A 24,635-nucleotide genomic window follows, 5' to 3' on the forward strand; every position below is an offset into this window, starting at 1 on the left:
ACAGTATAGAACCATTGATCTGTTGCAATTAAAGTTGGCAGCATAAAGACGAACATAAACACAATTATAATTTACATACACTTAGTATCTTTATTTTTTTCTACCAAATGCTGCGAGGAGGTACATGTAGAATGCAATTTGGGTACAATGTCTTCCAAAAAAAAAACACAAGACAATTGTCACAATTTTGAACATCTTTGACGAAACCAACAAAATTCAGCTTCTGACCACAACCACAGATACCTTATCAAGATCACTTGTCCAAAACTATTGACCGGTTTATTTCTTCGAAAATTTTTAAAATGTGATTTGATATTTTTTTGAAACTGTTACTACATTCCCTCAATTCACTTCTATCAATTCCTACAAATTATCAAAGTATTCCATATTCCTTTTCCTTCTAAAGAAATCATTTTATCCTTCAACTTAGTACATCTGGACCCAAAGAAACACCACCACACTCAGCAAAATCACTAAAATACCGATTACATATTTATGGAAAATAGAAAGGCTGTTGGAAATACATGTATGGAAAAACCGGCCCATAGAAGAGTGTGAAATTAATGCAAAATATGCTAGACGCACACGCTTACTTGAATAATAAGCCGTGAGTATTTTTTTCTAAGCACTCTGATAGCTACAATATCTACTCTATTTATATTTACAAAAAAACACAGTACATTATTTTTATCCTTTTTCGGGAGGAATAAATGGAGACAAAATACAAAGAAAAATATCCAACAAATAATCAAAGGAAAGAACTTACAAACACTATAAAATGCATTTTGGACTAAATAAATGAACTTAACTTTTTGAAACTGTATTATTAATCTTTTTTTGTAATATTTGTACATGGTAACCTCTACAACTCAAATTTATGTTGACGGTGCTAGGTTCGACACTATCCTGATGAGAGCTTGTTTTAGGTTTCCGCTTGGGGGCGGGGCTTCAACGCTTTTTATGGCCCATTGCGGGGGAGGCGCCGCGTGACGAGGGACGAGATGACTCGGGAGTTGGGTTACCGTCGCTGCCAGAATCATCCTGGATTGCGGAAAAAAAAACCCAGAAAAAAAAGTTGTTTTTATTTACTTCTAAAAATGTAATCATTTCTGTTTATGAAAACCAAGGAATTTCTCAAGAGAGCCAATAGAACTAAGTCGTAAGCCAGAGAAAGAAAAAAAAACATTTGGAGAAACAGGCAGAGAAGAAATTTTTAAGTTTGAGATGGGAAAGGAAAATCCAGATATTCTGGAAGAAAATCATGAAAACAGGGAGGGAATAAAAATCTACACACAAATGTGCCTTTGCGGGATTCGAACCACAGTCACAAAAGTGGAGGGCGAGGAAAGTACCACTTCACCAACACGAAAAAAGAAAAAAAAATACCGAAAAAATGTAATGCTACTTTACACACGGGGTTAAGAACTCGTAACCATTTTTTTCATTTTTGGAGAAATTCAAAACGTACCTCATCAGATTCGCTGCTACTGCTGCTGGAGGACGAGTCCTTCTTCGCTGACTCATCTTCATCCTCATCGTTGTCGTCACTGACGACGGGCTTGCGTGGAGGACGCCCTCGCTTGACGGGCTGGGCTCGGCCTTTCCCCCGGCCGCGCCCTTTGCTCTCGCCTTTGCCTTGCTTGAGTTTGATCTTCATCTTCATGGAGGAGCGAGCTGTGTCCCACAATGCAATGGGAGAAGAGGGTTCGAGAAACGGTCACCAAAATGTTTTAAGTGTGAACAAGATAAAAATGTGCCGCCATTTTTTTTCTCATTAAAGTGTGCACCAACAGTGCAGTGAATCAATCGGGTTTTACATGTTCACTGTGCGTCATGGTGATCACCATCTTTGTTTTCGTGTTGCATTTTGTCATCTTCATCGTCGCTTTACCCCAAAATTTCCCTCCAAAAAATTAAACCCTGCCCTCTGTCTGTCATATCTATCTATCTACGGAATACCTGTTGGTTTGATATGTCGCTAACTAGTTTGATAAGTCCAATAACCTACAAGAAGATTTTTGTTCCCTTATAGGGAACAGGGCCTTACACTACACAATCGTCCAAATTACTACAGCTACGGCTAGAAATTACACATGCCGCTATGGAAGCAGCCGTAGACCCAGGTGTTTTTTCCAAATGTAGCCACGTAATTTGGACAAGGCCATTATTATGGTGAATTCACTCACATTCAGAGTCCGATGTCGCCTCCGTTTCCTCATCGGTATCTTCATCGCCACAATTTGGCAGCCGTCCCGTGGTCTCTAGGCAACTACGAGCGCTGGCAAACACTGACTGAAGCACAATGGAATCCTCATAGATCTGATGACGTATACAATTGCACAGTTGAGTCATATAAACAGAATTCCGAACAAAATAAGAGAATAAGAATAAGGACTAGCAGGTTTGGCCCCCCAATATGGCCGCTACTACATTCAGCTGGCACAGCATACTGTAGTTCCAATTAAACAGTGAATAAAATAATCAAGCTTTTAAAGAAAAAAACTGAATAATGAAATTCAGTCTACAAAAGCTGAAGGGCATGTAAATAATGTATGCACGGATCCAGGTTTAAAGTACAGAGTTTTATATTTTGGCCTCCCAAGATGGCACCCAAGTGACTTCACTTGTGATATTGTCATCACACAATAGATATCAAAGCAATTTCTCAATCTATTTGACCATGACCTTTGACCATGACCTTTGACCATGACCTTTGACCTACCTGTGACCCCTCCAGGTTGTAGGTCTGTGCGTTCCTGAACATGAGGTTGACGTCTCTCTCCAGGTCGTTGATGCTGCGGTAGCGATGCTGCCGGATGCGATCCTTGATCTTCTTGAAGTCCATGGGTTTGGGGATGAGCTCGTAGTAGTCAGGTAGCTCTCGCTTGGGGGGTAGAGAGAGGAAAGGATGGGCTAGGGGCCTGCCTTGGCTGGGGAGGAAAACAAGGGTTGGTGTTTGTGATCAAAATGTTGATGAGTATGCAGTTAGTACAGATTAACATAAGATTTAACAAAGGCTTCTGTCTAATCGCTTTGCAGTTGATGGTGTTCAAACCATGCTCAGTGGTGTTCAAAGCATGTAGACAGAGAAAATTGTTGTAAAGTGTCTTGCCCACGAACACAAGCACTGCGATCCAGGGTTGCAAACCCCACTGGGTAGAGATACAATTGTCATAAAGTGTCAAGCCAAGAACACAAACATCACAATCTCTGTTGAGGTTCACACCATACTGGGAAAGATAGAAAATTGTCGTAAAGTGTTTTGCCTGATCTGCTTGGTGGAGAGAGACAATTGTGGTAAAGTGTCTTGCCCAAGAACACCGTAACAGCTGGATGTAGAAGAATATTTAAAGAACATCAAGTTACTTACCCATCTTTATAACCTGTCATAGTCTCGACCAGTTTCTTCATATTATTTGTAAGCTTGGGCGGGTTAGGCTGTGGTTTCTCCACAGGCGGCCTGCCCCGTCTCTTCTTAACGGCTGGCTTCTCAGCCTTGTGGGGAGACTTGGAAGGCGGCTCCTCATCATCGTCCTCGTCTTCGTCTTCGACGTAGTCGTAGTTGCGCTTGCGCTGTTTCTTCAGTTTCTTGAGGCCTTCTACTTCGTCCAGGTTGCCTTCCTCGATGGCCTTCGAGTCAATCAAATTCTCAAGATTAATCCTAACTCCAATAGAATTTTTGTCAGAAACCTGCCTGAATCCTTCAAAATCATTATTGTGCAGAAAAACCAATGGTACATTCTTTGATGTGAAACTTTGAAGATACGACGATCAAGTCCACTGTAAAATAAAATTGGCTAGGTTCTACCTTCCTCAATCCTACAGAATCTTTCAAAATCTAACATAATGGAATTTAAAGGATCTCTTACATTTTGCATGGGTAACCTTCTTTGTATAATTTCTTCAAACATATTCTGAATTACAGTTAATGACAGGAAGGTGAAAGTAAAAACTTCTTTTCGGTGGACCAGGAATCAAAAGATTTTGGCATGGCGAGTTACAAAAAGAAAAGGAATGGAAATAAAAATAGGTTGGAATGCCTCCATACCCTAAGCCATTCTTTCTCTGTCAGCGAGTCGCTGTAATCCACATCCTTCCTCTGTCTGGACCCACGGCCAAACAATTTCTCCTCGTCATCCTCGAGGGTCAGCAGCTCCACCTCCTTGTCATTCTTGACCAACCATCCCGGCAGTTCTTCTTCCTCCATCAGGCGAGGTTTACGGTTCGGGTCCCGGGCCTCCTGGCGACGTCGCTCGATGTCCATCCGCTGGAAGCTTTCATATTCTTCCTCGGTGCGGGCAATCATCTGGTTGATGGTCTCGTCGTCTGGGACTTCGTTTTCTTCCTGTTATTCACCAAAAAAAAAAACACCAACAGTTTGTGTGTCCTTCATTTATAATTTTGAAGGGAAAAAAATTACAAAATCAGAGAAGAAATGCAAAAAAATAAAATGATATAAGCCCAACTAACCTCGTCCTGATCTGCGTCTTGATCGAGCAGTGCCACCAAGAAAGCTCGACGTTCCTGCCCTGTGGATTTGTTGTCAAACATACCAGCCTGGATGACCTTACTATCCACATTCAGCTTGTGCTTGGCCGCAGCCAGAATCTTCTCCTCTACGCTCTGTACAGTCATCAAGCGAAGGACGCGTACTTCGTTCTTCTGACCGATGCGGTGAGCGCGGTCCTGGGCTTGCAGATCCTGGCAAATAAAGGAGAGAGTCTAGGTACCAGTCTCAAATTCATGTCTTTGAACGTTAATGATTCCATGCCAATGTTTTGTATGGTGCACTGTATATTCCCTTTTATAACCATCAAAAACATTTAGTTTGCTGAATTGCCGGAGAAGTTCCCGTCACAAGAATTTCAAATGTTTTTGCTTCCCAAAGTTCTCATAAGATAATTGTAGGTCATTTCACAAGGAGTCCAAGTCACAGGGATGAACATTGACAAAGGAACGGCTTTTTACAGTCCTTATGAACTTGTGAGGACTTGTGTGAGGATTTGTGCGGACTTGCGGTGATTTGTGAGGACTTGTGGTGACTTTTGAGGGCTTATGACTTGTGAGGACTTGTGAGGATTCGTGAGGACTGGCAGTGATTTGTGAGGACTTTTGACTTGTGGGGACTTGTGGTGATTTGTGAGGACTTCGGTGGTTTTTGGTGACTTGTGAGGACATTGATGACTTATGGTAACTCGGGAGGAATTGTGGTGACTTGTGAGGACTTGTGAGGACTTTTGGTGTTTTTTTGGTGACTTGTGAGGACATTGATGACTTGTGGTAACTTGTGAGGAATTGTGAGGACATGTGATGGACTTGTGAAGACTTGTGAGGACATGTGAGGACTTGTGAGGACTACTACTGCTAATCTTTGTTACCTGATGAGGGTTCCAATCACTGTCAAAGATGATCACAGTATCGGCTGTCTGGAGATTGAGGCCCAGCCCACCAGCTCGAGTGCTGAGCAGGAAGACGAAATAATCGGACCCCTTGTTGTTGAATTTGACCAACAGTTCACCTCGATCATCTGCCTTGGTGGTACCGTCCAAACGTAGGTATCGGTAACCTAGGCAATGGTATGAAAAGTGAATTCAATTGGTCATAAAGTGCCCTCTCTTGTTCACGCACGGAGCATATAATCCTCTAAGTAGGTTTTTGAGAATCGTAAAAGGGGGGGGGGGGGAGTCTAGGATTCATGCCTTCTTCTCCTTACCCCTAAAGATGAAGTAATCTTCCAGGATCGTCATGAGGGAAGTCATCTGACAGAAAAGCAAGGTTCGATGTTTGCCGGCCTTCAGTTTGGGCAAGATGCGGTCAAGGAGCTCAAATTTACCGGCCACGCGGTAGACTTCTGGCCCTTGTACGATGCCGCCAGACTGGCCCAGATGTTCACAGAATGAGAACTGATCCACAAATATGAAGAAAAAAAAATAAAAACAATTCGTGATTAAATCTTACTTCATCACGATTATATCCTAAATTTCTCAAAACACAAAACATTACAGTTATGGTATCTTGATTTTCTAAAAGCTATCATCTTATGGTCCAGTGTTTACGCTGTTCGACTCCCATGTGATGGTACGTGGGTTCCAACCCTAACAGGAACATGGAGGTTGTGTCGTTGGGCAAGACACTTTACAATGATTGCCTGTCTCCCTCAAGGAGTACGTGGGTACCTGTGAGGGTAGAGACCACATTACGCTGATCTTGAGCTGCTGCAGAAAACTGGTCTCATGGCCTGATGAACAGGGGTAATAATTGTGAAGCGCTTTGAGGCATTGGTAGAAAGAGCTATATACACACCACATTACTTTTAAAAAAGGATTATAAATCTTACCTCAATGTGTTGGAACATGAAGGGGTGGTTGCAGATCTTGCGAAGCTGCATGATAGTGTTCATCAGCATCTTGGTCCCACCGCGACCCTGTGGGTCAAAGGTTAAAGTTCAGAATTTAATCAGAGACACATCTGAGAAAAAAAATCCACTCCGATAACTGCAACAGTAACAATTAAACTGTGAACATTGCACTTCAACAACAAAAAAGAAAAAAAGATGGCGATCCAAATGGGAATGGGTAGGAACACCAAACGTATTTAAATTTTGATGTGGCCTTGGCTCTGAGCCAACAATACCATATTTGGTCACGTACCTTCTTGTCTTTTTCTGATCCATCGGTGAGCATCACTCCCTTGATTTGCATGTGACGATAGAGCAGCCGCTGCAACGCCGACATGTCGCACTTGATCACGTACTCAACCTGCGGAAAAATCACAAACCATGACAGCATTGAGAATAACATATATTAGACGGACTTGCGCTCCATAAACTAAAAAATATGGACCAATTGGAAGACTTGGTTGATTTGGATAGCTCAGTTGAAAGAGCACCATAACAATCTTTTCAGGGGTTACGGGTTCAAATCCTCATAATCAATTTCTCTGCACAAGAGCTCCAAAGGAGTGTAAGAAAATTAGAAGACTGTAAATGAATGGATTTGGATATTTCAGTGGGTGGAGCACCACAACGATTTTTCAGGGGTTACGGGTTCAAAACTTGACAAAGTCTATTTCTTTGCGCAAGGATTTCAAAATTGCATTTTTTTTTTCCAGAATGAGGAAGTCACAGGGGCCGACTTTCTTGGATACCTTTTCTGGGAGTTGGGACTCGACTTCTTTCTTGAGACGTCTGAGAAGGAACGGACGCAGCACCTTGTGCAGACGACGGATAATCAGAATAGTCTCCTCCTCATTCAGCTCAACCTGGGAAAAAAGATAAAAGAAAAAAAAAAGTCTTTCATAAACAGAACAAAAATGAAAGGTGTTCTGTGTCTCATTTAGCAGGAAAAAAAATATGATTTCTGTCTTAATCAGCGATCAAAAAGTGAAGCCAACTGTTGAGAATGAGGTAGCCATAGTTTGAGAATGGGTTCGACTCAACTGTTTCACTCAATGAGTTTTACTGCTATTGTCCATAAGCAGGATTCTTTACATCAATAATGTCTTCTCGGTACCCATCCAGATTTAATTTTTGTTAATTCTCCTGTGACATAGAAATAACTATTGCAGCAAAATTTGTGAATATAGGTTGAAGTCAAACTGTGCCAGGGGATTACATTGCTTATGTCCCAGAGCAAGATTGTTTACTGCAATTGTACCTTTTCTCCTGTGGAATAGAAGGGCGCGTTGAACCACTGATCAAAGGTGCTGCAACATTTGAAGATCGTCGGCAGCAGGAAGTTGAGCAGAGCCCAGAGCTCTGGTAGCTTGTTCTGCAAACAAAATCAAGTTACGATTTTTAAAAGTCAAGGAACTGACAGTGTGATTGTTGATACTGTTCTCAATCGTTTAAGTTGCCGGGCCTTACGCTGTCTTCTAAATGATCATAAATGACCTGCAGCTCAGGAAATAATAAAGTAGTGTTGTAGTTAAGGTTTCTGTCACAACTCTATCATAAGTCAATTCACAAGTCAATTCACAAGTCCAGGCACAAGAAGCAGAGGATGACATTTTAATACAGAGAAATGCTTTTGCCACATATCAACAAAATAGCTCGTGTTTTGTTGACTTGTGTTGGCTTTGTGATGGGCTTGTGATGGACTTGTGATGGACTAATGATGACTTCTGATGGACTTCTGATGGACTTTTGATAGACTTGTGATGGAGAAGTGATTGATTTGTGATGACTTGTAATGGAATTGTAATGGACTTGTGATGATTGCGATGGACTTGTGATGACTTAAGATGCTACTTTACCTGCAGAGGAGTTCCCGTTAGGAGGACTCGGTGAGGCGCGAGGTAGTGAGTGTTCAACACCTGGGTCAGCTTACAGTGATGGTTCTTCATTCGGTGACCCTCATCAACGATCATGTACTTCCAACGAATCTAACAAAAATACAACAAAACAACCAAAGCTGATTCATCTGTGATTATCAGGATCTAATTTCATCGAGTTGCTAAGCAGATTGCTTTCTGAGCAAAACATTTTTCGAATGTTTCCAGAATGGTCATTCCATGAAAAATGGCCGTTGATGAATTTCTTAACCAAATTTTTGGGAATGGTAAAAAATTTGGGTGTGAAATTATTTTGAAAAACATTAAGGACCTGGTTTTTAAAAAAAATCGGAGAGTTTGTTAATTTTTTAATTTGGACTATTTTTACTTCACCAGGCTTTTCACTAAGCCTTCTTCAACCAAAACAATGAAATGTTCTCAGAAAAGATTTTGATCCGGTTTATAAAAAGCAACCAAAGAATGTTTTGTGATGACCTCTGGTGGATTCCTACCTTTGACAAAACAGATTTATCCTTCATGACGTACTCGTAGGTGGTCAGGAGAACATTGAACTTCATCGTGCGGAGGTTGGTGGCGAGGGTGCGGCGTAAGCTGGGCGACCCCTTGTAGGACACCTTGGAGATGTTTGGCGTCCACTTGTCAAACTCCATCACCCAGTTGGACAAGGTCCTAGAAGAAAATAACAGAACAAATTTGGATCGTTTTGACAAAGTTTGACAAATCGATAATTAGGGGAGTCAAGTTGGCGCAGTGGTCCATTCCTCGCCTTCCTCCTGTATGACCCCGGTTCGATTCCTGCCTGGGTTTTTTTCAGTCCCTGCCTGATTCCATGGGTTTTTTCCTACAATTATCTTCTGGGGTTTTTGTCCTACCTCTTATACATTTGAACATTTGTTCATCATATTGTGGGTTGGCTTTTATGGAATCCTTTGTTTCATTACCAAAAATATAATAACTCTTTCAATTGACGACTAACATAAGTTGGAACACATTTCAAATTCGGCAAAGGGTTTTAGACTCTACTAGGCTACTTCTTCTGTGGTACAGCTGAGCTATTTGAGGTCACAATTGGGTCAAGAGTCCGAGACTCAAGTCTCACCAAACTCAATGAAGAGATTACTCACGAGAGGGGCACAATGATGAGGTAAGGCCCTTTGACGTTCTTCTTCTCAATCAAGTAAGCGATGAGAGCAATGGTCTGGATGGTCTTGCCCAGACCCATCTCATCGGCTAGGATGCCGTTCAGGTTGTTGTTGTACAGGGATACCATCCACTCCAAACCCTTGATCTGTGGGAACAGAGCACAGTCTTTTAAGAAGCCATTTTTCATCTTGTTATAAGACACCGCCCATCACGAGTCCTAACTTCTTTCATACTCAAACCACATTGCAACTCCCCAAGTAAAATTCACTAATTACCCCCTGATAACATCCACCTGATATACTCAACCACACCCACCTAATTTTCTGAGCCACACCCACCTGATATGCCTTTAGCGTTCCGTTCTCCAGCATCTCCGGCTGAACGGTGATTTCTTCCCATATGCCGTGGGCAATCCCGTATTAAGCCACACCCACATGATGGTCCAAACCACACCCACCCAATTCTCCAAGCCACACCCACCTGATATTCCTTCAGCATTCCGTTCTCCAGCATCTCCGGCTGAACGGTGACTTCTTCCTGTATGCCGTGGGCAATCCCGTATTAAGCCACACCCACGTGATGCTCTAAACCACACCCACCCAATTCTCCAAGCCACACCCACCTGATATTCCTTCAGCGTTCCGTTCTCCAGCATCTCCGGCTGAACGGTGATTTCTTCCCGAATGCCGTGGGCAATCCCGTAGTATCCCGCATTTTGGGTGTTGTATTCATCGTCAGCAGCATGGACATCCCTGAGAAATGAATGAAGCATATTATTTGCGAGATTAGTGGTTTCATTCTTGTTCTTAAACCCTAAACCTTACCAATTCCACCAAAATCATCTCCCTATTTGGGGGGATTCTGGCAGATAAGCCATGTGTACCAAGTCCATCAGAATCCACCAGCACCAATGGTGGATTTCAATGGATTTGTTCCTGAAGCATTCTGTGAATCAGAGTGAGTGATGGATTTTGATGGACATGGTCTTCTACTTTGGTAAAAGTAGGGAGTTTGGGTTAATATTTTCCAGAAAACAAAACAAAAACCAGCAAAACCCATGCATTGTTTTATCCATTCATTGTTTTGAGGCCCCGACTTGGGGAATCAATCCCAATGTAGGTCCGTATTCTGTTTCAGGGACAAAATGAGAAGCCATTTTTGCGGTGGTGCCACGCCCGAAGGCATGCCGCACGCAATCTTAAAGACGAGGCGTGGGTGCATCTTGGTAACCCTATTGGTCGAGGGAGCCCGGAGTGCGTGCCTACTACCTGAGCGAGACTCTTACGAGCCTCGTGCCACCGCAGAAAATGGCAATAGTTTAGAGACTTTCAACTTGATTTGACTATCTATTAGTCTGAAGTCAGAGATAAAGCCACAGCCACAGACAAAGTTTCAAACATCAAGGATTGATACTCACTGAATGGACTGCTCTGTCAATGGCTTTTGCTCAAGCTGCGGCTGTGGCTGTTCCTCCTCTTCTTCTTCTTCTTCCTCCTGTTAGAAGCAACAAAAAAACACAACAAAACTTACGATTTATAAAACGGCACTCAAATAGTAATTGTAAATTTGGACACCTTGAGTAGTGGAACTGAAATAGTGAATTTAAGGTACACATCACAAGTGATCTGATACACTGTGCCCTCTGGAGATGTGCACACAATAGGGAACAAAAGATTGTATACGTCTCCACAGGGCAATTTCTATAGATGAATACGTCTCCACAATGTTTTCACGAAGTAGATATATGGATTTTACTCAAAAACTAGGAATTTCCAAGGTGGGTTGATCTGTCGCAGATGGAAGAGTTTCTGAAAAAGGATATTAAGTCCGAATTTCAGCCAAGGAAATTAATTCTGGTAAAAATAAGAGCATTTTGAAACTTCACTTTCAAACTCGAAAACTTTACTGCATGAGAACAAAGAAATGTCTCCACAAGGATACAAATTTCAGTATACGCGTTGCAGAGCATCTGTTTATGGTACCTGCTAAATATTGATTTGAACCAATAACCAACTCCCGGAAGCTAAGTGCACAAATAAGCACGTTGTGGGTTCGAGTCCCGCCAAATCATTTATTCTTACAAGCTTTGGACGGTGGTAACTCATAGAGTGCTTATTAACCCTTGAGTCACAAACCGCCTAGGCTGGAATCGAACCCACAACCTGCAGAATTACCCGCAGACCACGAGCTCAACGCCCCAGACCACGAGGCCAAAGCACTCCACGCACAGGTGCTAAGGTGTTAAAAATAGAAAAGTGAACGGCAAATACCCAATTTTGAAAAATGTGTAATATACCTCTTCGGATCCGTCTTCAGATTCGTACTCGGAGCCGTCCTCGTCTCTCGGTGCCACCTCGTACCCAGGATGCATCTCAAGCCACGCCTCCAGCTGTGTGGCCTTGGGGGCCTCCTCCCCGCTCACAATGTGTCCCGTCTCGCGGTTGATGACCCTGATGGTCATATCACTCATCTGGCTGCTCTCGTCCGTCAACTACGCGTTGGAAAATAGAAGAAAGAGATGAGCCCGTAGCAAAAACGAATGGAAGCGATTGAAAATTAGGTTTTGCACAGACAAGACTTGCAAAATTATCAAATTTGATTGGAACACCTCGTGTTGACTTTTGGCAGGCAAATTTTGAATATGATAACATGTACATTTGTTTTAAAAACAAAATAACAACAACTTCATTTTGGAAAGGGAGAGCTGTCCACAAGTAAAGACAAGTTTTTGCCTGCCGATGATAACAAACAGAGGGCAGCCTGTAAACAAACAAGGGTGATATCGTTCATTTATAGCCTTGTGTTGCATGCTCATTTGCATAATTGATCAATGACGACAACACAAAGCAAAGCTCAGCTTTGCCACAGCATTCATTGATCTTTGGGAATTTTTTTTTTGAGGAAGGAGAAAATTATAGTCTCAGTGTGCTCTTCAACTTCACATCGAAACAAAATGGCCTCAATGGGACAGTTTTATAGGCGTGGGATTCAGGAAATAAACGTCTACATATCAAGAACCACTCCAGTCTTGCTTTGTTTGAATCACAGATCAAATTTTTTGTTTCCGCATCATCAACTTCTTAAATATTTGTTGAATGTTATCAACACCAAATTTTCAATTCTGTGGATGAATGAGAGCTTTATGATGCAAGTTAAGATGAGGCAGACTGCTTGTTGAAATTCCTGAGTGCTTGTTTAAGGTTGAGGTCTGAAGGGGAAGTGCAAACGACCTGAGACCTTATGGAAATGACCTCTGACCTTTTATAAATGACCTTTGACCCTCTGCAAATGACTTTTGACCTTTTGCTCCATATCCATAGCTAGCCAATGCGACTAAAAAACAACACAGAATTGAACATATCAGTGTTTCAAAATACGACTCTGAAAATGAAACTCGGTTCATGAGTGCGAATTCCAAAAATTTCAGATTGTCGAACAAAAACTTTTTTTTAATTGATCATGAGTGGAATGGCTCTCCTAGTTTAGTTTTTCCTTACCCCATCTTGCAAGGCTTCGCTTACCTCAGCCTGCAAACAAGACCACAACAAAAGCAAAACAAAACGATTTCAGTCACCACTCAGAACAAAAAAAATCCTTCCAACACTTTCATGCAAAAAAAATATTTAAAAAAACAAACAAACTTGATGAATACGCATCAATAGACTGATTCACTTGGCCCCGCCCACTAGGGGGTAACAGCATGTGCGCTACTTCAATGCCATACTGTGAGTTCAAGACGCGTACGTCATACGTGCGTGCACGCGTGTCAGACTTTTGTGTCGCAAGTCGGACATTTATCACGGCCGTGATTAGTCGAAGTGTCATTTGGCGGGGCTTAAGAATGGATCGGTCCACTGGTTGGCACGTAAATTGTGCGACCAATAAATAACAATTGATTCGCCAAGCAAAGCGGAGACCACCCAATTGTGACTGATTCCTTAAACGTTACATAAGCAAACAAATTGGTAAGCAATATGCTTAGCTCCTTTGTGAAACTAAGCACAAATCAGCCGTCCTGCTAATAAATCAATACCTTTCCAGCTAAAGAGTGGTAATCCAACTGTAACTGCCAACAAAATCCCATCACAGAAAAAAAGCTGCACATGTTTTGTAAGGCCAATAAAAAAAGTCTCCAGTTTCTGGTTTTCGCGCAAGTCGGCGGTTTTTTTTCAATGTAAGACGATGTCTCAAAACTGCCAAACTCACTGGTTTGACTGGAATCCTGCTGCTGCCCAATTTTTTATCGTGTTTTTAGATGGGGTTACGATCGAGTATAAGCTTTATGTGGCCTCTCTGGACTCCCATATATGTTGCACTAAATTTAGTTGGGCACCATTTGCAGTCATCAGCCGACATTTGAAGAAAAGAAAAGGTAAAAAAGTTTTTAAAAAAATATTTTAAAAAAGCCGCGTCGCTGCACCACTTTTGGGGCAAGCTCCATACCAGAAACTGGAGACTTTTTTTTTTGGCCTAAAAGTGCGTGGCTCAATGAAGGCACTATTTACACAAAATTGAACATTACATTGCTCTTATTTAGCAATGGACGCCGGGGAGCATATTCAAGTTACTTTGGAAGTTTTGAATGATTACCAGGGGGAAAATACATTCATGCATAAAGCAATTGAAAAGAATGTTTACATAGAAGCAACTGGTATACGATAAGAAAACAGAGGTATCATTTTCAAATCTGACTGGTTTGGCAGCAAATTTCACACTTGGTAAAATTACGTTTCTGTTAATTTGAACTAGAAAAACAGTTATCTACACTGGAGAGTAGTGTGTGAAAAGAACTGAAAATCTGCGACTCAGTACAGGGTGAGTAAAAAAAAACCTGAAACCCAAATGTCGGGACCATTGTTTTTAGTGAAGTTCTGCATGTAGCACTTTCAAAATCTAGGATATGAAAGCCCAATTCATAAGCTTTCTTTTAGTACAAGAATCATTCAAATCACTTATGTACTTTTCAAGTTACGGAATTTTAAACACAACCGCCGTTTTAAGGTTCTGTCCACGGATCACAAAAAAGTTGGGTGTTCTTTCAGCAAAACGAAAAGAAATCATATAGGGATGTGTGTGAATTGTTTTCATTTTGCTGAAAGAACGCCCTCCTTTTTAGTGATCCGTGGACAGAACTTTAAAACGGTGGTTGAGTTTAAAACCCCGTAACTTGAAAAGTACATGAGTGATTTGAATGATTCTTGTACTAAAAGAAAGCTTATGAATTGGGCTTTCATATCCTAGATTTTGAAAGTGCTACATGCAGAACGTCACTAAAACAATGGTCCTGACATTTGTGTGTCGTTTTTTTTTTACTCACCCTGTATGTTGCTCAGGTTGATTACAAAGCAAAGTTTCCTCTGTGCAGTGTTTTCACCACACAAGCCAAACTTCCAAGTTTTGCCTCAATCTAACAAGTTCAGTGTCAATGTGAATTAAAAATGATCTCTTCTAAAACGGGTACCCATTTGTGCAGGGCACAAACTTCCCCGAAAATTGCACTCTTGTAGCTCGTTAAAATTACCACAAATACGTATTGGCCTACATTGACACAAACATGCAAAGAGCCAAAGAAGGTTACGGACAACTCTACCTTTTTCTTCTTGCGTTTCTCGCGTTTCTTCTTGCGTAGCTGCTCCTGGTGAGCCTTGACGAGGTCCACCAGGCTGTTGATGTAAGCGTCAGTCTGGCTCAGCAGGTAGGCAAGACGCTTGTCCTTCTTCTCATCAATCAAACGACGGTACCCTTCTTCATCTTCAGCCTAAAACAAAGACCGGGGAAAACGATCAAAAGCTGGGGCTTCAAACCGTTGGCTAGATTTCACAAACTTGACACCTTGCTAAATTTGTTAAGCACAAACAATATCTGTTAAGCAAACAAAGGTTACCAGCCAAAAGGTCACACAATTGACATTACATGTGACTGGTACTCAGCAAAATAGTGCTTAGCATATAAATACTTGTGTTAACAAGCTCCGTGAAGTTGGGCCCTGAAATCCGAGGATGAGATTCAATTTCAATGTTGCTTAGAAAATGTATGCGCTGAGCACAAATCTGCAGAGCACCAGTCAAGAACAGTGTACTTTGCATGTTTTAGTCGGTAACCTGCTAAGGAAATATCTTCTGTGCTTAGCTGAAACTACGATAAGCATATGGGTCATTCTATAAATTTAAGGTCCACTGTGTGACATTTTTCCTGTCCATGTTACCTTGCTACTGTTTAAGTTGTCATTCAAGTACCATTAAGAATGACTTTAACGATTTCTTTTTTCTTGGCTAGGTAGTTTGCTATTTCTTATCACTCTTGGGGGACAACTGCATTAAGGAGTGCATCAGAATTATAAAATCGTACATGTCAGATGTAACAGGGACAGGGCAACAGTGAACCCCAAATTTAAAGAATGATCCTCATACTGACAGTGCAGACACTTACCATGAGTCGTCGCATACGCTCCTTCTCGATACGTTCGCTCTCTTTCTTCTGCTCTCTCTCCGTGTTGGTGTGGTAGGTCATGACAGCCTTGTTCAGCTTGCTGAGCTTAGCCTGTATGCTGCGGTGATACTCCTTGAAATCCTTGGAATGCTGCATGATGCAGTTCAGGTACTCCTATGGGGTCAGAGGTCAATAAAGGTCCAATAAAGGTCAATGTGTGTCAAAGGTCAATACAGGTCAAAAGGTCCATTGAGCATTCACAACTGATTTCATACTAATCCTGATGACTTTTAAGTTTCTTACCGTTTTCCTAAAGAAACCTTAACTTAAAATGGAATCCATCAAAATCAATATAAATTGAACATAGCCCAGCAGAACCCAACAGAACCTGAGAGAATCCAACAGAGTTGACAGAAGTCAAACGAACCCAACAAAACCAAACAGAACCAAACTGAACTTCATAGTACCAACAGAACTCAACAAAACACAAAAGAACTCAACAAAACAAAACAGAACAGAGCCAAACAGAAACCAACAGAACCCAACAAATTCCAAAAGATTCAACCTGAATCCAACGGATCCCAACAAATTCTTCATCCAACAAGGTAAGCATGTTGCCCAGGATAGCCCTCTGAGTTCCATACCTGATGTTTCTGGCGTCGTTTCCTCTCCTGCTCCATCTTCTGTTGTTTCTCCAGTTTCTCCGTCAGTCGAGCCTCCCGCAGCGACTGTCGCTTGCTGCGCTTGTAGGCCTTGGAGTTGAGGGCGGTTTCCAGGGTGGTGTCCCGCCGCATGCTGCTCACTACTTCCTGCCGAAGCTGTTGTCAAAGAATAAATGTCACAAAATCATCAGCATGCAGGCATGCCCAACTAATACGTCTTGTAAAAGGTATTTACTATTTAGGTAGTGAACACACATCGACTCTTAGACTCTTAGAGATGGGAGCACATATATCCTTAACTTCATAACCCATCTCATTACAACAATTAATTGTACACGTTGAAGAGATGACCTACCTGGCGTTGGAAGTTGAGAAGTCTTAGAGCGCGGAGTTCAATGGTTGCTTTCATGCGCAGGTCTTCCGGGAGGGAGCCAGGCAGAGACTGTAGCTCTTGGATGCGGTAGGCTATACGACTGGTGACCCTACAATGGTGAAAACAATGAACTGGAATAAAGACTCACGCTCCTCATTCATGCACCACTGGTACTTTCGGCAGCACTTTTCATGCAGAGAATTGACATGGTGCTTTTCCGCAAACTTTGTTCTTGTCTCCATTCTGGAGCTGAGTTGAGTCCATCACAAGGTAAATCGTAAGTCCTTCCACAAGCAAAGTCACAAAAACCAGGGGATGAACAATAATACGGGAATGTTCTTGTCGCAGTCCATTTGAATAGCTAGTGATTTGGAACTAAAAGACTTGTGAGGACTTGTGATGGACTTGTGATGGACTTGTGATGGACTTGTGATGGACTTGCGAGGTTTTGTGGTGGACTTGTGAGGACTTGTGATGGACTTGTAAGGACTTGTGATGGACTTGATAGACTTGTGAGGACTTGTGATGGACTTGTGATGGACTTGTGGGGACTTGTAAGGACTTGTGATGGACTTGTAAGGACTTGTGATGGACTTGTGAGGACTTGTGATGGACTTGTGATGGACTTGTGATGGACTTGTGATGGACTTGCGATGGATTTTCGAGGACTTGTGATTGACTTCTGACATTCTCGACTACAAAACTGATCCATTATTTAAATTGAACGGAAATGTGCAGCCAGATTTCAGGTACCTGTTTTCACGCTCTGATAGGATCTCCACGGGATCCAGCCCCTGGGGTTTAGTCATCGTGATCAGGCGATTCTGCTTAGGCTGCAGCATCATGACAGTCTGAATCTGCTTGGGTGGTGGCGGCTGTGGTATCTGCTGCTGCTGCTGCTGCTGCTGTTGCTGCTGTTGTTGCTGTTGTTGCTGCTGCTGCTGCTGTGGGGACATCTGCGGCATGGTGGGCCGGGGGACCCCCTGCGGGGCACCCATTGGGTGTTGTTGTTGTTGTTGTTGTTGCTGCCATTGGCCTGGCATAGGCCCTGTGGTGGACTGACCCCCTGGCCCACTGCTCGGGGGTCCAGCCATAGGACCGTGACTGCCCCCTGCTATAGAAACAAGAACAACGCACCATCAGTAAAAAAATCATACTCCTTCAAATTCATCTCAAAGAAATTAATTTTCAGTGGCTTGATAGTCGGACATTTTAACACAAAGCCGCATCTGATTTATTTGACTACGGCTACCATCTTCACACGTCTCTATGGGAATCGTATTCAGCCGCTTCCATAGACTTGTGCATACTTGCCAGCCGTAGTAATTAATTCGGATGTAGCCGAAGTCGGACTTTCTCCATTTAAATCTCAGGTAACAAGTTTTGGAATTTTTCAAATCATGTCTGGAGTTTTAAAAACTGGTTACTTTTCTTCTTTTTTTTAAATGCAACATTAATTTGTTTCTAAAGATGCAGTGAGCATTTTATATGTCAAATAGATTTTTATTGCAAGAAAGTTCAATTGATAAATTACTACTCTTGTCAACAATGTGGAAAAGAAAACAAAAAGAACAAAATGTGTGCGTGGAGAGCTGTATTAGTCAGAATGGCAGTGAGGGATTCCTTGTGCAGTTGAAGCTTGTGCCATGCTTGAATGCATTTTGAAAATTGTGCCAAATTAAAACTTCTAGTTCCAAACAATATAGCTTTAATTTGTAGAAAGTTTTCAGCAAACGGAAAAAGGACTACAGTCTTGATTGAGGAGCAGGAAAAAAAATTCAAGGGCCCTGAATCAAAGATCAAGTGATTTTAAGCAGTGAAATATGGAGATTTTTTTATTGTTCAACTGTAATTAATTTACATAGAGGTAAATATCTTCCAATTTAGAACCCCTAACCAGTTCGTGCCGGGACTATTTTGATAAGAATGGAACGAGTCGCTGGATTATTTTTCACTCGACCACAAGCCAGGCAGTTTGAAGCCGTCACCCTTGGGCAGCACACTTATATTTCCGGCCTCGCTTGCTGCGAGCGGGTCGCTGACAGATATTTCTGGCTTCGCTCCCCACTTGTTTATCCGTCATCCATTCAAATACCGCAAAACCTTTGCGTATATACACGTCACCCGGAGTGAACTGGCTAAACATCCCAAAAGAAGAATCAAGGCCCATTATGCCACAAACAGAATTTCAGTTTTACAGCGAAAAATGAAAGGAACATAAAAAAATAAATACCTGATTGCAGAGTGCAGCATCGTGATAAGCATGGGTCAGTTGCAGAATAGCGGTGGTTTGGACAGCAGTTGAGTTCAGCCCCGTTACAAAGCAAGTGCTAATTCGCAAGCGCGACAGGACACAAAACACGGCAAGAGGACCAAGTAAGACTACGTCCGATGGCGGTTCAAACTTTTTTGCCATGACTTGAACATTTCAAAAGCTGTTGTAAACTGGACCAACAAGCAGGCTACAACTAGAATGAATCCAGAGTATTTTCTGTTTTTGAATAAAAACTAATAGCAATATTCAGATAAAAATTCATTTAACTTTTGGGTTCGGATTTTGATTGATCTGGATTTTGCTAAAAGTCCCGCCCACTTTTGGGTTGCATAAATTTCTCCCAACGCTGGTGAACAAGTTGACAGAGCAAGTGGTCACCTGACCAAAACGTGTGATCTAATTGGTCAATGTGCGCCATCTGATTGACAGGCAGAAAAGTCCACTCACTAAAAAACAAGAATAAAATTGATCAAAAACAAAACCTTTCTTGTAGCCTGTACTTTGATTCATGTGTACTTGTATAGCTTTTAAGATTTTCAAGTAATGGCAACAATTTAGAACCATTATGGTAACACCTCCAACTTGACTGACCCCTTTACCGTGTTTTGCCTCACATCTCTTTTCTTTGCTTTTGTTTCTTCTTTAAGAATAATGAAAACACAATACTCACACAGCCTACTTATTAACCTACCACCGGAGCGTGGGTACATGGCTTGGTGTTTGCCCTGGACGGCTTGCCGCAGGTTGTCCGGTATGAGCTGGTTTCTGGAGAGTAGCTTGTAGGCCATGATCTGCGCCTTGAGTTGGTGGAGTTGGGGCGGGCTGAAGGGGGTGGTACGTGGGCCCCCGGGGGGCGTGGGGCCCATCCCTGGGCCCTGGCTGCTGGTAGGGGGAGGGGCGTTGGTGTCCATGGGCCCACCGTAACCTGTGGAAAAAAGTGCCAAAATTAAATTGATTACTCAATATTTTTTTTTTTTTTTTTTTTTTTTTAGTCCACTGACCCCTTGGAACCAATTTAAAAAAGGGCACCAAAAATCTGCAAATTCAAACCTTCCATTTCATTTTCTTCAGGTTAATAAGGAATTTTCTAGAAATAGTGAAATCTATTTACATCATATATACAGGATTTTCAATATTTCTGACTTATTTGCAATACCAGGTTTTTTTCCGGTCATTGGTATTCCAAAAAGTTTAAAGAGTTTTCAGAACACAAATGCTGTATATAGGCCTACATTAGTAACCTTACTATAACTTCAGACATCCAACATTAGAGAACATTTAATGGGAAACAAAATATTTATACATTTTATTCTGGAATTTTTCTAAATCAGTTGAAGAAAAAGAGCGAGCAGAAACCTACAACACAATTAACCCTAACTCCCCCGCCTAATTTACTAGGAACCATACCCATTCTGGCAAATTCCAACACCCACATGGGAAATTGTACACACATACTGTTGGACTTAGTTTCTGGAGGTATGCCAACCCCAGTGTAAAAGACCATAAGTGTAGGGGTACTGTACCTATCCCAACAGATTTAAACAAAACCTGCTGTTTAACTTTGATGGGTTGAGTTCGGTTAGGTTAAAGAAAAGTGATACTGTGCCTGATGTATGGTTGTGAGCCTCTATAGTCCGGAATCGATCACAATCAGGCAAAACAAAGTGTTAGGTTTTGATGGAGGGTCAAACTTCAATCGCTCTGTTAGTAATGAGTGCACCCTGGTCTGCCGTACCTCCCATAGCTTGCTGCTGGTGTTGGTGTTGCTTTGCTCGCTTAGCCAAACCCATCAGTTGACTGTAGCGAGGATCTCCCTGCATGCCCTGCTCCTGCATCGTCTCAATGGCCTAAGAAGGGAAATAAACACCCCCAAAATAACATTGATTAGCACTAACCCTCTAAGGTATTGGCTAGAGACTTAAACACAAAATTCAGGTTTGTGTAGCGGTACTTCCCTCGCCTTCCACCGCCAGGCATGCAACTGCGAATTTAGAAAAACGAGGAAATTCCAAACCGCACAAGCCTTTGTACATTTTTTTCCAATTTGTAATGGCATTTGTGAGAAGTGAAAAAACGAGGAAATCAGCAGATCCGAGGAAAAGTTGCATGCCTGTGTGACCCCTGTGACTCGGGTTCCAATCCTGCCTGCATCTGGCAGGGTAAGGGTAAGTATGGCAACAATTTCTGGTCTATGATAAGTAAGCAAGGAATTCTGACTTGTTCGCACGTGTGCATCCTGTTATTGAGGATTTTGAGTTTGGAGCAATATTTGTAAGCACAAAGTGAAAGTCATGAGTAAAGCATTCTGTGGTCAACATAGACAAGTTTTGGGCCAAGACTTACCCTCTGCAATGTGTTGTACTGATTCTGGAAGGTGGAGCTTTGTTGTTGAGGTCCATGCATGGGTCCCGACGGTGGCTGTGGTGGTGGGGGTGTCGGCCCCTGCATACTCCCGCCTTGACCTGGCATCGAGGGTGGCATCGAGGGCGGCATCTGATTTGGGCCCGTGTTCCCAACTGGGCCTTGGCTCATCATTGGTATCTGGTTGGCCATGGGGTCTTGGCTTGGCATGTATCCTGGGCCAGACATTGGTCCGGGGCCTTGCATTGGACCAGGCATGGGTCCTGGGACAGGCATGGAGCTTGGCGTGGGCATGGGACCCCCACTAGCCATGGGACCCCCACTAGCCATGGGACCCCCACTAGCCATGGGACCCCCACTAGCCATGGGACCCCCACTGGCCATGGGACCCCCACTGGGCATGGGGCCCCCACTGGGCATGGGGCCCCCACTGGGCATGGGGCCCCCACTGGGCATGGGACCCCCACTAGCCATGGGACCCCCACTAGCCATGGGACCCCCACTGGGCATGGGGCCCCCACTAGGCATGGGGCCGGAAGTTGACATCGATCCCTGCATGGATCCCGGACCTTGCATGGGTCCCTGACTGGGCATATGTCCTCCTTGACTTGGCATGCCTCCTTGATTGGGCATCATTCCAACCGGGCCTTGGTTTCCCATGTATCCCTGATTCCCCGTGTGTCCCTGGCTGCCCATTGGGCCTTGGCTGCCCATGTACCCTTGAGTACCAGAATGTCCCTGGCTCCCCATGGGACCTTGACTGCCCATGTAAGGTTGACTGCCCATGTAGCCCTGTCCAGTCGGCCCCTGGTTCCCCATCGACCCTTGACTTCCGACTGACCCTTGACCTGCCATGGGTCCCTGGCTCCCCATAGGTCCTTGAGTCATCATGGTGGAATCCTGGCTTCCCATTGGTCCTGGGGTGTCCATGGTACCTTGGCTCATCATGGCACCTTGGGTCCCCATAGGCGGTTGGTTCCCCATTGGCCCTTGAGTCATCATTGGTGCATGTACGCCCATGCCTCCCTGGTTCCCCGTCGCGCTCAAGTTCATCATCGGGCCTTGGTTGCCCATAGTACCCTGGCTGCCCATAGGTCCTTGGCTCATCATGGCTCCCTGGTTTCCCATAGGCATCTGGCCTTGATGCTGTTGCTGCTGTATGGGCATTTGATGGTGCTGCATTGGGCTTTGGTTGGGCGGCATCGGTGACTGTCCTGGCATGGTGTTAGGGTTAGGCATTGGTGACATTTGGGCCATGGGGCTGTTAGCATGCATCATAACAGGGCCAGCCATAGGGCTTTGGATGGGGCCACCCATGGGGCTAGCGATCGATCCACCATGGATGGAACTAGGGCTAGGCGTGGGCATGGGGCGGGGGCTTTCCATGGGCATGCCTGATTGTGACATCGGTGATGGGGCCGGCATTTGTTGCGACGGCAGCGGGGACTGTTCGGCCATCTGTCCTGGTGCAGGCATTGAGGCTAAGTCGGCAAGAGAGTCCTGCATGGGACTCGAGACTGCCATGGCTTCATCAGACATCTTCCATCAAGTTCAGGCTATAAAAATAGAAATATCAAGACAAACAAAATGAAAGTATTGTGAACAACACCTTTTCAGTTTGTGATGAGTGTGAAATATTACCATGAGGCATGAAAAACAGAAAATTTAACTTTCACGTGATTGATATTTTAAAAATTCTTAGGATTTGTAAAATAGTTCATCAACTAGGCCTTCATCTGTTCAGTCATTGTCAGTCTGACAAAAACAATGTCAGAATGATAATAAAATGATAAAAATTAAACGAAGTGGCTATCGTTACAGCAGCCGTTGTTTAGCGCCCTCTACGATACTTTTTTGATACGCACGCAGGTATATAATTATTTGTTTCCCCACGTTTTAGCGAGCAGTGCGACAGCTCAATCGATAGAGGGTAAGATACTAAGATTTTACACCGCGATGTTGCGGGTTCGCATCTCAGTTTTGCACTCGAAGTTTTTTCCTTTTCTAACCTGAGGCTTTGGAGGATTTTTTTTAAAAGGGAAATAAAGTTCGAATTTCATAACGTTCAAATTCACTTTTTTCCTTCTAATTTGAAATTTTCTTCTCATGTTTTTATAAAAGTTGCAGTAGGCCGTAACGATAGAAAATGGGAAATGCTTTATGGCTGCCGTAACGATAGCCACTGCGAAAATTAAAATTAATGAAAACAAATCATAACATTTAAAATGTGACTGACATGACCGAAGTGAACATTTTGACTGTCATGTCTGTCAATTATTGTTCAAATCCATGCCCTTCTTACAAAGTTCGCAGTGGCTATTGTTACGGCAGCCGTAACGCATTTCCCATTTTCTATCGTTACGGTAGACTGCAACCTGGCAACTTTTATAAAAAAACATGACAAGAAAATATAAAATTAGAAGGAAAAAAGTGAATTTGAACTTTATGAAATTCGGACTTTATTTCCCTTTTAAAAAAAATCCTCCAAAGCCTCAGGTTAGAAAAGGAAAAAAATTCGAGTGCAAAACTGAGATTCGAACCCGCAACCTCGCGGTGCAAAATTCTACCCTCTATCGGCTGAGCTGGCGCACTGCTCGATAAAACGTGGGGAAACAAATAATTATATACCTGCGTGCGTATCAAAAAAATATCGTAGAGGGCGCTAAACAACGAGTGCCGTAACGATAGCCACTTCGTACAAAGTTACATGGCTAAACCAATAAACCAATAAACATGAATTCTTCCCTTGTTGACTGCATGCACAACGTATTGCATATCGGCCTTGTCGGCCTCACTGAACAAAGAATTGCACTTTTGCAGAGCTCAAAAAGAAACTTGAATTTCCCTTCGATAAATTCAATATGAACAACAGATATTATCTGCACGAATAACTTTGCTTACTCAACTTTTTTTACACATGCATTTTCAATATCAAAAGGCCATTCTTACGTGAAATAATGACGATGAAATGTTCACTTTCCCGTCATGACAAAGAAAGCCCATCCATGTTGAAACTCGGTGCGCTTCGGAAATTTCCGTCTCATCTTCATTTCGCTGGTACGCTACCCCTCAAAAAGCGTACAAATTGAGTGCAACGTAC

The 24,635-nt window shown here is 42.9% G+C and overlaps 1 protein-coding gene across 5 annotated transcripts; it reads right to left on the reverse strand.

The window, feature by feature from the left end:
• Positions 1 to 64: 64 nt before the first annotated feature.
• Positions 65 to 24,619, reverse strand: LOC119722513 (probable global transcription activator SNF2L2). Of its 5 annotated transcripts, none has more exons than XM_038192675.1 (30): positions 24,485 to 24,619; positions 21,889 to 23,091; positions 21,518 to 21,834; positions 20,910 to 21,021; positions 19,845 to 20,099; positions 17,653 to 18,013; positions 16,882 to 17,008; positions 16,509 to 16,682; positions 15,865 to 16,038; positions 15,026 to 15,193; positions 12,933 to 12,962; positions 11,732 to 11,926; positions 10,853 to 10,929; positions 10,058 to 10,187; positions 9,417 to 9,580; positions 8,784 to 8,961; positions 8,254 to 8,382; positions 7,656 to 7,769; positions 7,147 to 7,260; positions 6,651 to 6,758; positions 6,338 to 6,424; positions 5,714 to 5,903; positions 5,379 to 5,566; positions 4,471 to 4,701; positions 4,049 to 4,345; positions 3,371 to 3,630; positions 2,723 to 2,930; positions 2,187 to 2,319; positions 1,469 to 1,674; positions 65 to 1,041 (listed from the first exon to the last, which is right to left on the reverse strand). In XM_038192675.1, the coding sequence occupies exons 2-30, from the start codon at positions 23,072 to 23,074 to the stop codon at positions 949 to 951; spliced, it is 6,006 nt and encodes a 2,001-aa protein (XP_038048603.1). In that variant the 5' UTR covers positions 23,075 to 23,091; positions 24,485 to 24,619; the 3' UTR covers positions 65 to 948. The 5 variants fall into 5 exon arrangements, with proteins under 5 accessions (XP_038048603.1, XP_038048601.1, XP_038048599.1 ...); XM_038192673.1 differs by having other exon boundaries at positions 21,871 to 23,091; XM_038192671.1 differs by having other exon boundaries at positions 19,866 to 20,099; positions 21,518 to 23,091.
• Positions 24,620 to 24,635: the final 16 nt, after the last annotated feature.

This window comes from Patiria miniata, unplaced genomic scaffold (genome assembly GCF_015706575.1).
Source record: "Patiria miniata isolate m_02_andy unplaced genomic scaffold, ASM1570657v1 HiC_scaffold_15, whole genome shotgun sequence".
Taxonomy (NCBI): Eukaryota; Metazoa; Echinodermata; class Asteroidea; order Valvatida; family Asterinidae; genus Patiria; species Patiria miniata.

Bases quoted from the DNA above. Each gene is read 5' to 3' on its own strand.
- LOC119722513 (XM_038192670.1), bottom strand. From the start codon at position 23,074: ATGTCTGATGAAGCCATGGCAGTCTCGAGTCCCATGCAGGACTCTCTT. The intron at 10,188-10,852 runs GTGAGTATCAAT...TTCATTTCTCAG, and splicing joins TTGACAGAGCAGTCCATTCA to GGATGTCCATGCTGCTGACG. The intron at 7,261-7,655 runs GTACAATTGCAG...CTTTTTTCCCAG, and splicing joins TCTATTCCACAGGAGAAAAG to GTTGAGCTGAATGAGGAGGA.